At 43.1% G+C, this 19,594-nt stretch overlaps 1 protein-coding gene across 1 annotated transcript in view; it reads left to right on the plus strand.

Moving 5' to 3' along the window:
• CCDC187 (coiled-coil domain containing 187) overlaps window positions 1-19,594 on the plus strand; it is a 395,322-nt gene that overhangs the window by 296,964 nt on the left and 78,764 nt on the right. The window contains exons 21-24 of the mRNA XM_085613361.1: window positions 1,750-1,837; window positions 5,317-5,463; window positions 5,574-5,740; window positions 14,545-14,720. Coding sequence (XP_085469487.1) covers window positions 1,750-1,837; window positions 5,317-5,463; window positions 5,574-5,740; window positions 14,545-14,720 — 578 coding nt within the window. The remainder of the gene's footprint in view (window positions 1-1,749; window positions 1,838-5,316; window positions 5,464-5,573; window positions 5,741-14,544; window positions 14,721-19,594) is intronic.

Raw genomic sequence — 19,594 nt, forward strand, 5'->3', positions numbered from 1 at the left:
CACTCCCTGGCAGCTCCTCAACATATGTTTGCCACAAACACTTCTCTCAATCGTGACACATAAAAGATGGCCTTAAGTTAGAAAAGGCATTGGACATCCCATGGTTAAAATACATAAAGAATTTCATGAATGATCTTGATCATCCGGAATAATGATCCAGCCTCTATAACCTCCATTAGCAGAAAAGACTTTAAAGTAAACTGGATGACGCACCTGGAGATAAACAGATTATCAGCTGAGGTATTGAAACCATCTGTACAGTCCAATCAGCTAGTACTTACCACTTATAGTATGCAGCCATATCGAAAATTCACATTGAGTGGTTATGAAAGGCTAATATTGACTCACTTCAGACTTGGGATATTACATAATTTAGTTAGTTTCCCAGTAATAAATGATTGGTCCAAAACAGTGTGCAATTGCTCCTGTGACAATAATTCCCCGCAGTCGACAATGCACGTAGCATTATTTTGTAACTTTTATGTATCACAAAGGAAAATATGGATTTTACCAATTTTAAAGGTACTGGGCATGAGACAATGTCCCCCTGCTTTCTTATTATTGCAATTCTTAGAGAATGAATGCGTAACTACACCAATTGCATCCTTTTTAAAGAGCGGAATTAAGTGCAGAAAGTTTATTATAGTATGAAATCAATAACATGCATTGTTCTGTCTCTAAATGTAATTTGTTTATTGTTTGGAATTTTGAAAGTAATGTTGTTTTTATATTTTTAAGGATAGACAAATATGAAATTATGTATGACTGATTTTATGGTTTTTTCTATAAGGACCGACAAAAGCGTTTATTGATTGATTGATACTGTTGAATGTGATCCATGCATGATCAGATAAGAGCTGTCTTTGTTTGAGTTGTTATTGTAGATGAGTGTTTTTTGAGCTGGACAGGTTTGAATGGCGGGTTGGTGGGGATGTTCAGTTTTGTGGCCTTTTGTTTGTCTATTGACAGAATGGAGATGTGTTATACTGTGTGTTTGTCTGATGGTTGCTCTTTCTTTCTCTTGCCCTGGTGCTGTGTCTTGTCATCCTACTACCAATGACATTCTCAGGGTCCATCTCAGTATTCAAAGGGTGTCACTTGCTTGCAGAAGCTGACATGTGACTAAATGAGAAACATGAAGCCCACAGATGTGTATCACCCCTTGCCCCTGAACTACCTTTCCTGTGTACCTACTATGTGTCTGCTACAACAATAGACATGTCTTTAAATGCACCTGCCTGCATCCTGTCATGGTCATTACCTACAGCTACAAAAGCACTTTGCGGCACAGTGGCCAGCCTGTGAATCTGACAGTCGCTGGTGCTTGTTGGGAAGTTGTGAAACAGAGGTTTAACCTTATATGTGTATTTTTTCATAAGTGATTACAGAAACAGTACAAAGCATCCAGATTTCTGTTTCAATTCTTCATTGAATAAATATTTTCCTTTACAGGCGCTTGAGAAAAGGTTGCTATCCAATTCTAATAAGGGCATTCACTGCACCACTAAGTAACCAACCTCCTACCCGACAGAACCGTTTCTTGTTTATTTACATATACCCAGGATCTGAGGGACACAGAGTTACCCCATTATTGTTTAACTGTCATTTCACGCCAGCATGCCTTCTTAAAGAAGAAGTTGTGTATCAGTCCATAATGCACAGTGATGATACGTGGAGCTCATGGGATCTGATCATCCCTATTAGAGGCATCTGTTTGAATTATTTCTTCTTTATCTGCCTGATTTTCAGACGCCATGAGAACAAGGGAGACTACAAAAAAGTGGCTGAGGTCATTGCAAAGCAGCAGGAGATCCTGACCCAGCTGCAGCAGGAGCAGGTATGGGGAATGCCCAGACTGAGTCAGTGTTTTCACCTTCACTTGAGCTCACCAGTTCATATCCTATCCTGGGCAATGTGACAGAACAGCATGATTGTAGCAACACCACCAACACAACTACCATCAAATTGTTTGTATTTATTTTTACTATTGTATTAGATTATTTCATTAAAAACACAAATAAATCGAAAAAACATACAAGGATGTACATAAATGCAGCCAATTGAAGGGGGCTATCAATAACAACAATACATGAACTCAAATCCAGCTGTGTGTCAGAATGTCAATAACAAAAACATCACCCAACACAAATACCGTGGCCTAAATGTTGTTAACAAAAATGTTGCTGCACTAGGTGTAGATTTTCTTTCATTAAATCCAATAGGACAATATTGTGTAAATGATATTTAGAATGAAATATTTTGAGAGGATATTTACTTTATGATATTCCTGGACCATATCTCAAATCTTCGTACAAACTGAAACATGCGTTAGCTATAACATGGTAAAATGAATATATAGACACAGCGAACGTCCATAAAAGGGGGTGGGAAAGAGGATGGCAGACCGTCACATGTTAGACAGCCACTATCTTTTTAATAATATAAAAAACGAATATCTTAACCAGTCACAAATGTATTTTAAAGAAATCACTCCACATCTTATCAAAGTGGTAGAGTCAGCACCGCCTTCTTAAACCTCAATTTGTCACTGGAAAAAACCCTCAATTCCTTCATCCATGCATTGATATCCAGCTTATGCGTAGATTTCCATACAATAATCACCAAACTCTTGGCTGCAAGTAACGCTCACAGTAAGAATTGTTTAGAAGATTTCCAGGTGACGTTCATATGCCCAGAATAAACAAGCAACACAAAGCATGAAGATCCTTTAACCAAAGAATCTAGAATAAAGTTAATCTGTTGAAAAATCGATGTGAAAATGAGAGAACAGACTACACACCTAAAAAAACCCGGTAAGAAATAATTTCCCATGTGATTCAGCGCAGCCATCTTGACTGGATATTAATAGATCTGATATATAATTTTTTTTTATAAACCACAGCTTTTTACAAACCATAGAGTTTAAAATTTAAAATGTGTAGAATATCATTTACTTCTAATCATTATCAGGAAAATGTACTTCTAACTCCTCCGCCCGTTTCAGTTTTATATCCTGCAATATTTTCCTTGAGATGAGGTCTATACATGCTCATAATTTTGGGAGGCTTGACCTTCCGGAAAAAAGAAATAAAAAATAGACAAATTGTATCCTGAGGATTGTGCCTAGGGCATTAGATTTAATATAGGAACGATTCATCTGTATCGTGTGTCTAAACCCAATTGAAGTTAACCCCCCACTTTCGATTTCCATCTAATCAGTGTCACGTTTGTCCACTAGGGTCTAGTTGAACCAAATATAAGTTCAGCAACACGCTAGGAGACGCTAACCATGTCGTCGTGGAGCAAAGGATACATGTGGTGATGCTTTTGGATGTTGTAGACAACATAGCCAACCTTTTATTCTTGATATACAGCATATTGGAGCAGGCAATTTGTTTAGGTTTGTGGGTATGTGTAGTGGTGGTGGTGAATGAGCTGGGGAAATTGAGCGGGTGAAAGCCTTGGGCAGCTGAGGTCACACCATTAATATGAAACCAGACACTGGAGTCTTCTTTCAAGGTTGCCAACTTAATTAATGTGGCCTCAGGCCAATACGTCTGGTCCCATGGACAAGATGGCTGGTGCACATTGACAGATTTACATAGTGGGTAGAGGACAAACAAGCCTTGCACGGATCTGTTAGTAGGCCCCTTGGAGGCAGAGCTTCTCCCATGTAGTTTCAAATTATTGGAAGATGCACTTTCCTGGTGATCAGTGATGGAGGATGGGAGCATAGAAAGGCATGCTTGTCAGGCAGGGGGTGGGGCTTGGCTATAAAGCAAACATCTCAGTTATGGAATAGTATAGAATTTACTTGTTGGTTTATATTTCCTACCTGAGCCTCCTTTCTGTGAAGCAATTTCCTTAGCATTGATTAATGGCTACTACATTTATCTTTTAAGAGTAGTCGAGTTTAGAATATCAGTGTCTTACTTATGAGAAAAATGAGGGAAGCTGAATGAGCTGATGATGATTTCAGTAACACAAAATGCTCTGCCTAGCACCAACCACGTGTTCTTTGAGTCAGGTAACAGCACTCCATGATCCTGGGGACCACAATGTTACTTATAGTTAGCAGGCGACAATAGTAAAAATAATAACAAATAATAACTAGAAGAGAGGGTAGGTTTGCTCGCAGAGTAGATGGTGTTCAAAAACCTATAACCCATGCTCTACCTTCGGAATTGTCTCTTGGTGCTGATGACATGTTATTATTACCCAGCACAATGGTACACATTTTATCAGCCTTAAAATAAGGCAAATGCAAAAAGAACAATTGATGGACAGAATGCAGAACAATGTCATACATTCACTCCAGTACAGAGATCTGGGCCTAAATCCATCGCCCTAAGTGTGCCGGGTATGCCTAGACGTGGGTCCCGGGCTCACTATGCCACTGGAATCAAGCTATCCTGGCTGAAGAGGGGTGAAACCCCGACACCTGTCCTAGGATGCTTGTTTCCGGTCCAGGGAGGACCTGGCTTAGCAGCTCGGGCTGGACTGTTCCCATGAGGCACAGGGTCAAGACTGATTTGCATATGGCCAGGTCTAAACTGGGGTGACATGGTGAGCAAAAGAATGGTGGATTTAACCCAGATCTCTTGACTGGGGGGGAAAGTTTTGATTTGTTCTGCATTCCGTTCATCAATTGTGTGTCTTTTGCTTAAAATAAGGCAAGTTTGGCATGGTACATTCAAACCTCTGAACCGGATGCATTGTTCCGCAGAGGTAGCTGACATCATGAAAAGCAGGATGCAGACAGAGGGCCTGATTTAGATCTTGGCGGACGGGTTACTCCGTCACAACGGTGATAGATATTTCTAGCGCTGAAATATAAATCCAGTAGGAAATAATAGGATTTATATTTCAGCCGACGGGATATCCGTCACCTTTGTGACGAAGTAACACATCCACCAAGATCTAAATCAGTCCCAGAGATTGAGTGATAGCATAAAACTAAAGACCATGTAGGATCTGGGAGTCTAAAGAGCGCATGGTAGATAGGTCTAGTGGGATGAGTCTGCTGTCAAATTCTTTTATTCAGAGGTACCTACAGCGGCTTCAATTGCATTATTAGGAAGAAAATTATAAAGAGCATTATTACTATCTTGATGTTTATGTCATTTCTATAAATGTTAAACCGGTCAATAGCTTGACGTTATCAAGGACAACCTTTGAAATAAACTTCGCACCAAACACTTGTATTGCTCACTGTGCGAGAATCAGGACTGGTGTAAATTGATTACAATGAGAAAAAAATGTATTTTAGTAAAGTACATTGATTTGATTCTCTTTTACTCCTTTGGCTTTATACAGACTAAGATCAACAACCTGCACAACATCTACAAGTCTGCCCACCAGGAGAGAAAACTCTTGCTCAAGCATCAGAAAGAGCTTCTGCACATGCAGCAGTCAACAGCCCACCTGCAGCAGAAGCTGCAGGCTTTAGCGGGCAGAACTCAGGTCAGGGAAAATAATTTAAAACTACCATCTTGACTGCTTCTAGAGTTTTTGCATTTGTCATTTTAAATCTCACAGTTTGATTGGACTTGCTTTGGACTTGCTTTTTCTAGATTCCAGTGGAACAGGAAGCAACGTCTTTGATCAGCGAGAACCCATTTCAGCGTTGGGCGACTCCCATTCTTCCGGAGAGTGAAATCCACTTGGACTTTACACCGGTGTCTGAGACTGAAATTAGTCATAAAAATAAGGACAAGAGGGAGGACAAGGAGGTTAGGAGGTAGGCGTTTGTTGTTTTATCTATCGATATGTCAAAATATACAAAATAATATTATTAAAGCCTACACAGTTATTGTGGCACTATCCGACAATGATGAGGCTCCAAGGGTCCTTGTGTTTTAAGAATGGTCTATATTAGTGTGAAGAGATGACATCACACGCCCTATCTGCGTAGATGCAGATGTATTCTAGAAAACTGCACACAGCAGTTTACCATGCGAGATTTGTGGTTGCTTAAATGTTCATTGGTTTGGGGAGTAATTCGAAATGACTTCCCCTTTCCTGTCCTCTTCAGTGCCTACATGAGAAGCTTATATGATATCTGTATTACAAACTACATGTTCATCTTTAAGTTGTTAAATGCAACACTATGTATATGTATTGAGTGGTACTGAGGAGACAAGACACTGCACCACCACACTCAATTTCCTTCTCCAAGTCTCGTGAGGATATCCTCAGCGTGATGTGAGCCAGTGATCCTTCTCCAAATGGACCGAGAACAGTAACCCTACATGTGACCGTGCCATTGACCTGGTCCATCACAGATAAAATACTCCTGACCCCATGGAGTCCGTCAAAGGATTTGGAGTCATCTTTGGCTCCAATCTCACCAGTGACCACAGATCCTTAAGGCAGTTAAAAATTGCAGTGTCCAACTCAACTCTTCCAAAACATATAAATGCTTTCTCAGGTTTCTGATCTTCATAATGCTCTTGTTGCCTCACTCTAGGACTGCTGTAGGCCGATCTTCACAAACAGCTGTTCGAAAAAAGTCAGCTCTTACAAAATAGAGTGCCATGGGCTAGCTGCAGACCCAAGGCCAGAGGCCACGTGCCACCAGCCTTCCCACTCGCACTCTTTCACACTCAGCAGAAAGGTAGCATCTAAAAGCATACCAGTTACCCCCCTGAAAGTCTTTGGAAGCAGTTTAATCAGCATGTTTCTTTTCTAGATGTCTACCAGGAGGAACCTATCCTCATCCCCTGATCTCTCATTCATTGCACCTCCATTGCTGGTATAGAGGCTAGGAGGCTGGTCCTCCTCAGTCTAATAAACATCCCTCTGAAACCCCCTTTCGCTCGTTAGCGATGGTTTTATGTTTCAATGTCAAGTCATTGGTCATTGATAAATGTTGATGCATATGCAAATCAGTCTAGACCCTGATACTCTTGGGAATAGTCCAGCCTGAACTACCAGGTCAGGTCCTCCCTGAACCAGAACACAAGCAACCCAGGACCAGTTTCGCCCTGGTTATACAAACTGCAAACATTCCTCCCATCACCATTTGTGTGTTTCATATACCGCCCTAAGTGGCATGGGTATGCCCAGACATGTGTCGCATGCTCACTAGAACCAAGCTGTAACCGGCTGATGAGCCCATAACTAGGGTGAAACTAGTACTGGGTTGCTCGTGTTCCTGTTCAGGGAGGACATGACCTAAAAAAATAAATCACTTTTCAAAGACTATCCCGCATATTGTACCATACTACATGTATGTGTTCTGATGTTACATGGCAAGAGGGACAACACACAAGTCCTAGAGGCAGGCTAGGGGGCAGAAATAACAGACCCACAACAACAGCAGAACATTTAACAATCAGTGGCATCTGCCACCAGTTTAAAGGGGTAGGGCGGCGGGGGTGGGGAATAAAAATAAATCAAAAGGACTTACCTGCTTCTCTCGCTGATGCTGCCTGCTGCCTCATTGCTCCTATCGCAATTGGCTTCAAAACACAGGCTTCCCGCCCAATCCAGACGCTGCTCTCATACTATGCATAGCATGAAACAAGCGCTGGGAGAGGCCTTAGTGGGCTGGTCTAACACTTGCTCAGGCAAAGGGAGTCTGTGCTATTTCTACACCCAGCTGTAGAATACAGCTTAGTTGGGGAAACCTAAGTGCGCATGTTAGTTTGGCCGGTCTAAGACAGTGCCCCCCACCACTCCTCCTCATTGCCATGGCCCAGCTTCACCCCACCCTAGACTATCGGCTTTGCAGCTCAGACAGCAGTGCTAAATAAAATGATAATAGCATTGTTTTGTTATAATTTTATTTATCATCTGCTGTCGCTGAGCAGTGGGGTGACGCTCCTCCGCCATTACGTAGAAGCTCCACTGGTAAGTACGTGTAACCCCCCTTCTCCAACGCCAACCTGTCATTGTCTCCTATCTTGGAGCTCAGGTGACCCTTCTTGGCCCAAACCTCAGGGAGCACAGCACTGCATGAGCTGGAAACTCCTCACGGCTACCCGAGGTGAGAGTGAGTCATAAGGATGTGACTCCTCTTTGTGTAGCAGGAGACCCTATGATGAAGCGTCATGGAGCAAGAACACTAGAGCAGGAGACCCTGTCATGGAGCAAGAAAACTAGAGTAGGAGACCCTATCATGGAGCAAGAAAACTAGAGCAGGAGACCCTGTCATGGAGCAAGAAAACTAGAGTAGGAGACCCTGTCATGGAGCAAGAAAACTAGAGCAGGAGACCCTGTCATGGAGCAAGAAAACTAGAGCCGGAGACCCTATGATGAAGCGTCATGGAGCAAGAAAACTAGAGCAGGAGACCCTATGATGAAGTGTCATGGAGCAAGAAAACTAGAGCAGGAGACCCTGTCATGGAGCAAGAAAACTAGAGCAGGAGACCCTGTCATGGAGCAAGAAAACTAGAGCAGGAGACCCTGTCATGGAGCAATAAAACTAGAGTAGGAGACCCTGTCATGGAGCAAGAAAACTAGAGCAGGAGACCCTGTCATGGAGCAAGAAAAATAGAGCAGGAGACCCTATGATGAAGCGTCATGGAGCAAGAAAACTAGAGCAGGAGACCCTATGATGAAGCGTCAAGGAGCAAGAAAACTAGAGCAGGAGACCCTGTCATGGAGCAAGAAAACTAGAGCAGGAGACCCTGTCATGGAGCAAGAAAACTAGAGCAGGAGACCCTGTCATGGAGCAAGAAAACTAGAGTAGGAGACCCTGTCATGGAGCAAGAAAACTAGAGCAGGAGACCCTGTCATGGAGCAAGAAAACTAGAGCAGGAGACCCTATGATGAAGCGTCATGGAGCAAGAAAACTAGAGCAGGAGACCCTGTGATGAAGCGTCAAGGAGCAAGAAAACTAGAGCAGGAGACCCTGTCATGGAGCAAGAAAACTAGAGCAGGAGACCCTGTCATGGATCAAGAAAACTAGAGCAGGAGACCCTGTCATGGAGCAAGAAAACTAGAGTAGGAGACCCTGTCATGGATCAAGAAAACTAGAGCAGGATACCTTGTCATGGAGCGGTGTATGTCGCTGAGTGATCCAGGAATTTAATGGTCTTCAAAGGTCTCAAGAACTACAACTGCTCCCCCCAGCCCTCCCCTTCTAGATGACACAGATGTTGCCAAAATATAACAACATTTTACAATAATATGAATAAAAAAAGATCCAACTTCTACCAAACAGAGCGTTTACTGCATTTACTCTGTGGCTCTTCCCCTGGAGACCACCCATCGCAGGCAGCTCTACATCTCAAAGTGACCATGATTGAGGGGTTTGTTCTGCTATTGATCTCATCTCTGGCACACTCCCCTGAAAGGTTTCTTGGCTGCTGTTCTCCTTTATACTTGTAAATGGTTTACTTACGGAGGAAGATGTTAAGACTCCGTGGTGAGCCAGCGAGCGAGTATGATGCAGCGCAGAATCTATCGGCTCTGCTGCACTCTGATTAGATCATCTATGCTACACAGAACAGACACAATGATGCCTTTTCACTTCTGCAGGTATGTAAATCACTGCATATTGCATGGATGATCAGTTGGAAAATGTGGATGACATTAAACAAAATCACATTGTATCATTGCAGCATGGCTTTATAAATATAAATAGCAGGAATGGCCCATTTGGATCAAATGTTGAAGTCCATGACAGATAGTGAAGAGGATTTCCTGCTTTGGATGGCTCCCATGTTGCAGCATAGAGTGGGCCAGCCTTTGAATTAACAACTACAAAGGATGTGCAGAGCTGTAGGGTCTCTACAAGTGTGGTATTCTGCAGGAGGAATCTGCCATGTGTTGATAACCAGACAGGATTTTCTCTCTGAATGCTGTTTTCACTATTTTTGATTTAAACATTTCATTGATATGCATATATAATGCCACTGTCACATTTAATTATGTGTTTATGTTCTGCATTGCTTGAAGAATGGAGGAGAACTAATTCCACTTAGGAGCCCTGTAAATTCAAATCCCGGTTTAGCACAATTTTTTTTTTAATCAAACTGAACTTTCTGTTTGTTTGCTATTCTGAGACTGCTTCTTGGATATACCTTACTTTGCTTAATTTGTTTATTTATGGGAGTGAAGAACATGTTTTACTATATTGTTTGCTTGAAGAGAATTGGCTGAAAAAAATCATTAGTAATTTTTCAACAGTGACTAACTGGTACAAGAAGTTCCTACTTTATGTACGTTATGTTATATATGTTAGGCAGGCAATAAATCTGCTAACTCTTAAACTAGCGAGTGAGCTACGTGTGAAAATGATTTAGCCAAAAGTTAATATAGTTAAGATATAAATCACTAAACTGTGTAAAATAAGTTATTTGAAGAGATAGAGACAAAACACAAGTCACAAAAAAAGAAAAAAGTTGGATGTAATGATCAAAAGTTTTAAAGAAAATAAAAAATTCCTGTAGGACGCAGTGGAAAATGGTACAGCGGGACAAAATTCAACCTCGCCGATCAGAGGGCCTTATATTTTTAATTTACGGTACTGAAGGACTCTTGTGTGACTCACCGTCCAGATAAACCTATTTTTTAACTCTTCAGTCCATCTCAAGCACCTTTTTAAATGCAAATTTCTCAAAAACAGCTGAACATATTTACACTACATAAAGAAAAGCACACTTTAAAATTCAAACTTTTTGACAAATTTGGTGTAATTCTGCTGAGCTGTTTTTTTCTATGGCTGCAACAGAGGTTTCCTATGGGAATTAAATAGGGAAATCAATGATGACAGCCCTTTTCTTGGCCCTCACTTGATGGATCCCTCTGAAGGGAGGAGCTGAGGTGGATGCACTTTTCTTTGGGAAAGTTTCACAAAGATTTGTCAAAGCGAACCAAATCTATTGGCAAAACATAAAATATTCTTCCATTGGAAACTCTCATATAACTATATCTACACATAGTTTTTATAATCATACTGATGATAGGCAGCTCATTGCTTATTTATAGGGTGTACCACCCTCAAAGACCACTCCTTATAGGAGCTTTGAAGGTTGCCTTTTATCACTGACCCGTCGATGGGTGAAAACGGCCTTACTCCCTTTAATTATCTCCAAAATTCAGATTTAGATAGTGGGGCCCCAACCACTGATTGGCCAAAATGTTCAGCACCTCAGGGAGCCAGCTGCCTAAAGTACAGAACTTCGGGGGTCTTTTGGAGGTTGGCAGATGCTGTTCATGTGGCAAAGACAACAAACACCCCACTTGCCAAAATGGAGATGACAGGAGAACCACAGTATTTCCACTAGTAGAGCCTTAGCTGATTCAGCCAGCAGAAATCTTTGACCTGGAACTCCATCTGGCACTGGACCGCCATGTCACAGTGATGGTTACCCCAACATATTAACACAAGGCAATCCATGAATACCATGCAATGCATGGCTGACCCAGTCAGGGTAACCAGTCACTGGCCCTGATGCAGAGTAAGAAAACTTCCTTAATAGTCAGTGACATTGTTTGCTAGTTTTTGTACTCATACATTTGTAGTTTGTTTTTAAAAAACAAAAAAGTTGGCCAAGCGGGGCAAAAAATGTGGTGCTCTGGTTACAAAGCATCCACCACACCATCAGATACACTCTAGGCAGTGAGAGCCGCGCCAGACAAGCAGGGATCTCTAAATATGTTGGGAAGTCCTCTGCCAGGGGAGCAGAGGCTAGGGCATCTGATAACATGGTAGGCAGTTGGGTCACCACATTTTAAATGACCTCCTTAAGCTTTTTGATGGATCCAAATCGTTCCTTTGAGCCTCAAATTACGTGTTTCAAAAAGGCAGCTTGCCCTACCAAAATAACATCAAGATGATCTTTCCAACTTCTCTCAAAGGGTCAAGACTGCACACCCCTTGACTATGAAAATGGGGATATGCTGGAACCTGTGACTACTTGTTCTACCAGCCGTAGAAATGAGATAATGTAGTATTTCGAGCACTGCTAATCCTAACAAATTGGAGAATAATTCTAATAGGAGGCAAGCTATTTCATAGCGTTTACAAAGTCCTGCACTTTAATGGTCCTGCCATATTAAGGTCAAAATATACTTTATTTCTCACAATTTGTTTAAGGCTCAGATTCATGATTTCAGACAGGCCAGAATGAGTAGCAAGGTGTTTTCAGCGAAGACTTCTCAAGCCTGAAAATCTCTGCATCTTCAGACAATACCAATTTGATATCTGAGGGCATATCACGTCGGACCTCATACGCTAAGATGGAGTAGAAGATTGTACCTATATGTACGAGCCAGAATCAAAATTAACAGTGATACCTCTGACAGCTGGGAGCTTGGGCATGAAGTTAAACAGAGATGCCCACCTCAACCTTCTTTTTGCTTTGGTGGTAGGGCCATTGACTTGCATTCTTACATCTGAAATGTAGGAATGGAGCATATTAATTGGGAACACTACATATGTGGTCTTTCTCTAAATTGGATAAAATTGGATTGTTGTCCCAACCTATGAGGGCATTAACAGTAACGTGCCTCCTACGATAACTGGAAGAATATTGCAAAGTTTCAGGGCTCAAAACAAACTGGGTCAAAGTTTGCCTTTTCCCTCTAGGCACAGTGAAAAGAAGTAGAAGCAATATCCTGCTTGACCTATGCATGGTGAGGCAGACCAGAGCTCATATTATTTAGGAATCCAAGTGCCACACATAGAACAAAATGATATTGAATTGAACATCTCTACAGATGTGGAGACCATACGAGTGCATTTGGAGTTGAAGACATAACTCATATTATTGCTGATGGGCTGTGCAACACTAATAAAGATGGTGGTCAAAATGGGAGAACTGTATAGTGAAGGCAGTTTTTAACATTCATTCAGGAACAATAACCCTTTGGGGTATGACCCGGCCAATTCCTCCTCTATGCCCAGTTGGCAGGTACACTCAGATACGCATGGGAAGGATTCCTGGATGGCCAGCAGGACGACACGCACTCACAGTATTGCATAGATTATTGAAGGCCTAAGCCTATTTTAGAAGTGTATAGGTCCCGCTGCATACTCTGACCATCCCTACACTGGGGGGACTAGGAATAAATGGGAAAATGATCTCAGGCAGCCAGTTGAAGAGGTAGAGTGGCACAGGGTGCTGTTCTATAATAAACAAGGGACTAGTATTACTTCTTTTTGATTTCCCCAAGATAAATTCCTATATAGACCAGATCTCATCCAGAAGATATTGACTAGAATGTACCCCAACCACACTGGTCATTGTCCTTGGAGCACTGCCCCAAATGAGGACTTCATCTCTATGGTGTGGCAGTGCCGAAAAGTGCCACACTTCTATGAAATGGTAGGGACACATTTCAGAACCGCCGTAGAGGGAGTGGTGAGGCGGTGTAGTAAGGCTACTGCCCCAGCAGTGTTTATTGAGTCTACATCCGAAGCGCTCTCACAACTCCTAGTTAAAAGGTGTATTACTGTTCATTGGCTATAGGATCTAGGATAGTCGTTTGATGACTGGCGTAAAGATTTGGAGCGGCATCTGGCAAAAGAGTCCAAGTGGAAATAGTAGGTATAGATGATAAGGTCAGAAGATCTATTTGACTGAAGGGACAAGAAATTGACAACAGTAGACAGCTTAGATATGTCATCTGACAGATATGAAAAAGGATTCTTGTAAACAACAAAGACGCAATAGGATAGCATTAAGACACTGAATAATGCCCTAGACCCACATAAGCTGAATATAATGTGAAAGTGAGTCCTGTATCGAACTAAGTGATACACCCTATTCAAAGTGAATAAAATGCAAACATGAGCATGGCAAACACAATCCTAAGCACAAGTGATGTTAAAATACCTGCAAATGAAACTTAGATCTCCAAGGCCAACTATAAAAAAGAAAAAAAAATTAAACATACTACTAAATAATGCAAAGATCACCACTTGAACATTTATTGTGTTACAGTGTGTTTGTATTATTTATTTTTATTTTTTTCATCTGCAAATCTCTTTATGCTGTATGAAACTGTAGGCGAAAGTTAGTGGAAAACCAATAAGTCTTTACTAAAACCTCACTTTCTCAGTAACATAAATTAAATATTTTATATAATTTATAATACTGTATTCTACTTGATGCTTTTCATTAATGCTATTTATTTATAAACATAATATTACTTTTTCATGTCATACTGAAGCATGTAGTATTTTGGATCATGTCGTTTGCATTATAGGTCATACTATGTACCCACTCTTTTTTTTATTCATATAATGAAGAAATAAAGACATATGCTCTTGTAAAATAATGGGGCTAAAGGGGATTAATTTAAACGAAATTTATGAGATTAATGTTTTATGAACCTTACGTTAACCATCTAGAGATGCAGTCAGCATACGAATAAGAATTGAAAGAGAGATACAACTCACCACAGACCAGATAGACAGACAGAAAAACGTGTTTCGTTGGACAGAGTCCTGACATGTTTATAGACCACTCACATAACCTATGTTTCTAAAGTCCTACTTCATGGAAGTTCCCATTGACTTGTTGAGTCCACAGAACCTTTTGTTAACATGTTAGAAGGTGAGGTCTTATGGTCTTCTTATCTTAACAGCGACCCACTACAGAAGGACTCCGAAGCGCCAAGGCACAGATTGGGCACAGAGCATCTGCATGAGTGGAAGCCACAGGCAGAGGAGACCCACGATTCTAAGGAGCTTAACACAGTGACCAGAGAGCCAGATGACTCTGTCAAGGGACTCACAGAAGAGGCATCTGCTGAAGACAAAGGTACTGTGCTCTTATGTCTTAAGGACATCTTTAAGCGTAACAGGGCACCTGAGAAACTCCTACAAACGGTGGAGTTATTGACAATATCAGCCCAGTCTAGACCAGCCTTAAAGGTGACAAAACAGTAGCAAATGCCCATCCTTGGAGTACGTCAGGCACCACATATGGCCACTTACAGGTACGGCAATACTCTCCAATAGAAAATAATAACACAGGGACTTAACCAACACCCCAAATGTTGAATAAAGGTGAAAGTAATGTTATAGTTTGGTGAATTTGTCAGGGACAATATTAAAGTTTTGAACTAAAAAAGACACAGAAATTCACCAGAGCTAACTATAAATTGCTCACCAGCCATACACTGCTTATGACCTCACATATTACATCACTCATGACATGTTCTATGACCTCATTTATGACATCACTGATGACATCTCAAATGACATAATTGATGAAATCACTGAATTTCAGGGTTTTTTCTTGTTAAGAACGTTAATGTGGTCACTAACAAATTCACCTATCTATAATGTCACTTTAACCTTTTTTTGTTTGTTACACAAAAACAGATCTTTTTATCACACTTAACTATATCGTTACTTTAACCGTTGTATTTTTTCAGTGAGAGGGTTTTATGAAAGGAAAGTAATATTTTATTACCATATGTAAAATCAACCCCCTGCAGCACACGGCCTTCCGCTGAGCAGGGGGTTGACTACAACTGAGACCTCTCTCCGGAATGACAGAAGTGCATAATAGGGTGTAGAGAGGTACGGACCTCTCCGCTAAGACCTTTTGCTAGGATAATAGGTAGAGGTGTGTGGGAAACTAGCCTCTCTTCTGGCAGCTTTCCCCTGAGCGTCAGGTGTAAGTAGTAGGGTATAGGGAAGGTGTAACCTCTCCTCTAACACTCCTCCACAGAGTGATAAGCATGCATAGAAGTGTTTAGGGAGGTACTAGCCTCTTAGATGAAGTGACATGAATGGATAGTGGGGTATGGAAAGGACTGGCCTCTCCTTTGAGGCCTCTCTCTCAAATGACAGCTGTGTATAGTAAGGTGTGGGGAGAGCCTTAACTCTGTACTCACAACTCTTCCCTAGCTGATGGGTGTAATAGTAAACTCTGATACACACCATCTCCAGTAACACACATTCCTACAGTAACAGGTGTGCATATTAGAGTGTATTCAAAGATCACCTACTCCTTCCTATTTTTCACAATCCCGTGAGAGACTTGTGAGACCATAACATTTAAAAAAAAAAGAATTAACATTCTATTCATCACACTACTTATGTCTTACACACCTCCTGTCCATCATAAGGAGCACAATATGCAATTCTTCTAGTAGAGTGTATGGACAACTCACCTACTCCTTTTAACTGTTTACGATCCTGTGAGAGTCCAGCGAGATGTTTATTTTTGTTTTAAAACAGTATACAATTAATTTCATCACAGTACTTATTCCTTAGAGACCTCTGGTCAAAATCCAAGGGGACAAAATGCCTTTCTGCTCTCCTCTTATATAGCTTTTTTACTTCATTTCCACAACACCTGCAATTTCTCACAGTAAACAGTAATAACAGCCTCTTCATTTCCAAACCTTCAGCAGTCAGCCAATCAGACTGCTCACTCTTGCAGGAGTCTCTCGTTCCCGCAAGAATATAAAGGCTTATGGAAAAAATGGGCCTCTCGACCAGTCAGAGGGCTCCATTTTTTACTTTGCGCTATCGTGGGACTCTCACAAGACTCTTGTGGACCCAACTGTCTAGATATACATTTATTTTTTAATCTTGTTTTCTCAAAAACTACTGGACGGAGTTACACCAAATCACAAAACGTACAATGTTTGGACCAATATCTAGCTTGTTGCCAAATTTGATATCATTCCATTCAGCAGTTTTTACTGTAGGCTTGTATGAAGAAGGCCCTGCTTGATGGATTCCAAGTGAAACAGTAGCCCATTTTTGTAAAGTTTTGTGGACATTTGTCAAACGGGGCCAAAGTGTCACGATTCCAACCCTGGCCAGCCAGTGATCTTAATTCCATCATCTGTGTCTTTTGCTTTCTCGCCCTAAGTGTGCTGGGTATGCCCAGACGTGGGTCCCAAGCTCACTGTGCCACTAGATTCAAGCTAGCCTGGCTGATGATGGGTGATGCCCAGAAACCCGTCCCAGGATGCTTGTTTCTGGTCCAGGGAGGGCCTAGCTTGGCAGTTCGGGCTGGACTGTTCCCATGAGGCACAGGGTCAAGATTGATTTGCAGATGGCTGGGTCTAAACTGGGTTGACATGGTGAGCAATTGCGATGGATTTAACACAGATCTATTGACTGGGGGTGAATGTTTGATTTGCTCTGCATTCCATCCTTCATTTGTGTGTCTTTTGTTTGTAAAGGTAAGGCTCAGAGTTGAATGCTCACCAAAGTCAAGCACTCCATATTAAAAATGTATATTTTCCTACAACAACATTGAAGGCGAGTCTGGAACCTCCAGCCAGAGGTTGGAAGTTACCGCAGAGGTAAAACCAGCTCCACTATCTCTCAGCAGGGTTGAGACACCCTCAACTACCTTCCTTAGGGCCAGGAAATTTCATGGATTACAGTGGCATGGGTGGGACATACACGCTGGAGAAAGAAGAGCCAGGCTCTTCAGTGCACCTCAAAGGATGCTCTTTGATTCACAGAGAGGTCACTGGAAATAGGGCTGGGCACATTTCAGGAAGCTATTGGAGCTGTTAAGAGAATCATAAAGCGTAGGGATTGGGGCCCAGGATGACCTTCTGATACACATATCACTGTGGCTGACATCCGGGTGTGAACCTCTAGTCACTTTCATGGTCTGTGTTGAGGGGCTGTCATAATTGGAGTTGCTCCTGCTGTGACAGACTTCTTTCTGGAGGAAGGGCAGGGCAGAGAAGAGGGCACTTCAAACGGCAAACCCCCAAGACAAACTTCAAAGACTCAGACCCTAAATCACATTTGGTGTCTGGAAATGGACTCTAAAAAGGGGAGCTCGGGCCCCCACAATTTTCAACTGTTAAGCAGTCAATCGGGCTGTGCAAGGAGAAGCTCTGCAAGGCTTCTGCTTGTGACCAGAGTTGGAGGCCAAGACCTGCCATTCTCCCAGCTGGGTCAGGGGACATCACCCAGAGACACTCAAGACCACCTGTCACTGGAGCCTGGAGCACCAGTCCCTACCTGCTTGCCAAGACCAGTGAGGAAGAGGTGAGCATTGGAGGGAGTGAGAGCCACTGGGGGATCCTGGGTAGTGGATCCCTTTAGTGAGCTGTGAGGAGATGACTGCTGCACAGATAGGGTCAACGTCATCGTCCATGCACAGGTTCAAGTCTGCGACCCCATGTGCCAGAGAGGACCCTTTGGAAATTAGCCGTGGTCAGAATCACTGCACCTGTGTGCCAGGTGAAGTCGGCGACCCTGTATGCCAGATGGGACCTCTGTGAAGATTACTGTCGTACTGATCAGCATGTAGCCCATGTGCAGAGTGACGTCGATGACTCCTTATGCCAGGAGGGGCCGCTTTGAAGATTACTTCTGTGCCAATCAGGCCATAGCCCATGTGTGGAGTGATGTCACCAACCCCATATGCCGGGTGGGGCCACCATGAAGATTAGTGTCATGCCAATCAGGCCGTAGCCCATGTGCGGAGTAAGGTCACTGACCCCATGTGCCAGCTGTGGCCACCAAAAAGGACACGGGTCGTTGCCCTGTTCAGTTTGTCGTCTTGAGGCAAGGCCGCTGTGGTGATCCGTGTGGACCCGAGCCTCTACTGGGGATTGGAACCAGAAACCCCCCCCCCCCAACCTCAGGGAAGGATCAGAGGAACTTTCCTTCTCACTGGAGGAGGTGCCGTGGATGCCCAGGTGCTGCCCCAGCTGAGCCGCATTACTCACCCAGCAGTCAATCAATCAATCAATCAATCGATCAAGATATTTATTGAGTGCGCTACTCACCCATTAGGGTCTCAAGGCGCAGGGGGGGGGGGTGCCGCTACTGCTCGAAGAGCCAGGTCTTGAGGTGCTTCCTGAAGCTGAGATGGTCCTGTGTCAGTCGAAGGTGGGAGGGGAGGGAGTTCCAGGTCTTTGCTGCCAGGTAGGAGAAGGATCTTCCTCCAGGGGTGGCTGGTGGAGCGGAGCTGGCGGGTGGGGGTGTAGAACGTGAGACGGCTATTGAGGTATTTCGGTCCCATGTTGTGGAGGGCTTTGTGTGCGTGGGTGAGCAGGCTGACGGGGAGCCAGTGGAGATTTCTTAGGTGCGTTGAGATGTGGCTGCCGCATGGGATGTTGAGGATGAGACACGCAGAGGTGTTTTGTATGCGCTGTTGGCGGTTTTGGAGTTTGGTTGTTGTTCCAGCGTAAAGAGCATTCCCGTAGTCCAGTCGGCTGGTGACGAGGGCCTGGGTGACTGTTCTTCTGGTTTCGGTGGGGATCCATCGAAAGATTTTCCGGAGCATGCCCAGGGTGTTGAAGCATGCGGAGGAGACGGCGTTGACTTGCTTGGTCATTGTGAGCGAGGAGTCCAGGATGAAGCCCAGGTTGCGTGCGTGGTCGGTGGGAGGGCCACCAGGAGTTGTCCCATGCGGAGGGGGATTGTCCGACGACGAGGACCTCCGTCTTATCCGAGTTGAGTTTGAGACGGCTGTGCTTCATCCAGTCTGCTACCTCTTTCATTCCTTCCTGGAGGTTTGTTTTTGCGGTGGCTGGGTCCTTGGTGAGGGAGAGTATCAGCTGGGTGTCGTCAGCGTAGCTTCTCTCGTTCCCTGTGGAGAATCCCATCACACCATCCGCACAGGAGGTGGTAAGACATATCACAGGACCGGAAGGCCCCGGGGAACTTGTTCTGTGCTTTGGGCACATAAATACT

Source organism: Triturus cristatus, chromosome 1_2 (genome assembly GCF_964204655.1).
Source record: "Triturus cristatus chromosome 1_2, aTriCri1.1, whole genome shotgun sequence".
Taxonomy (NCBI): Eukaryota; Metazoa; Chordata; class Amphibia; order Caudata; family Salamandridae; genus Triturus; species Triturus cristatus.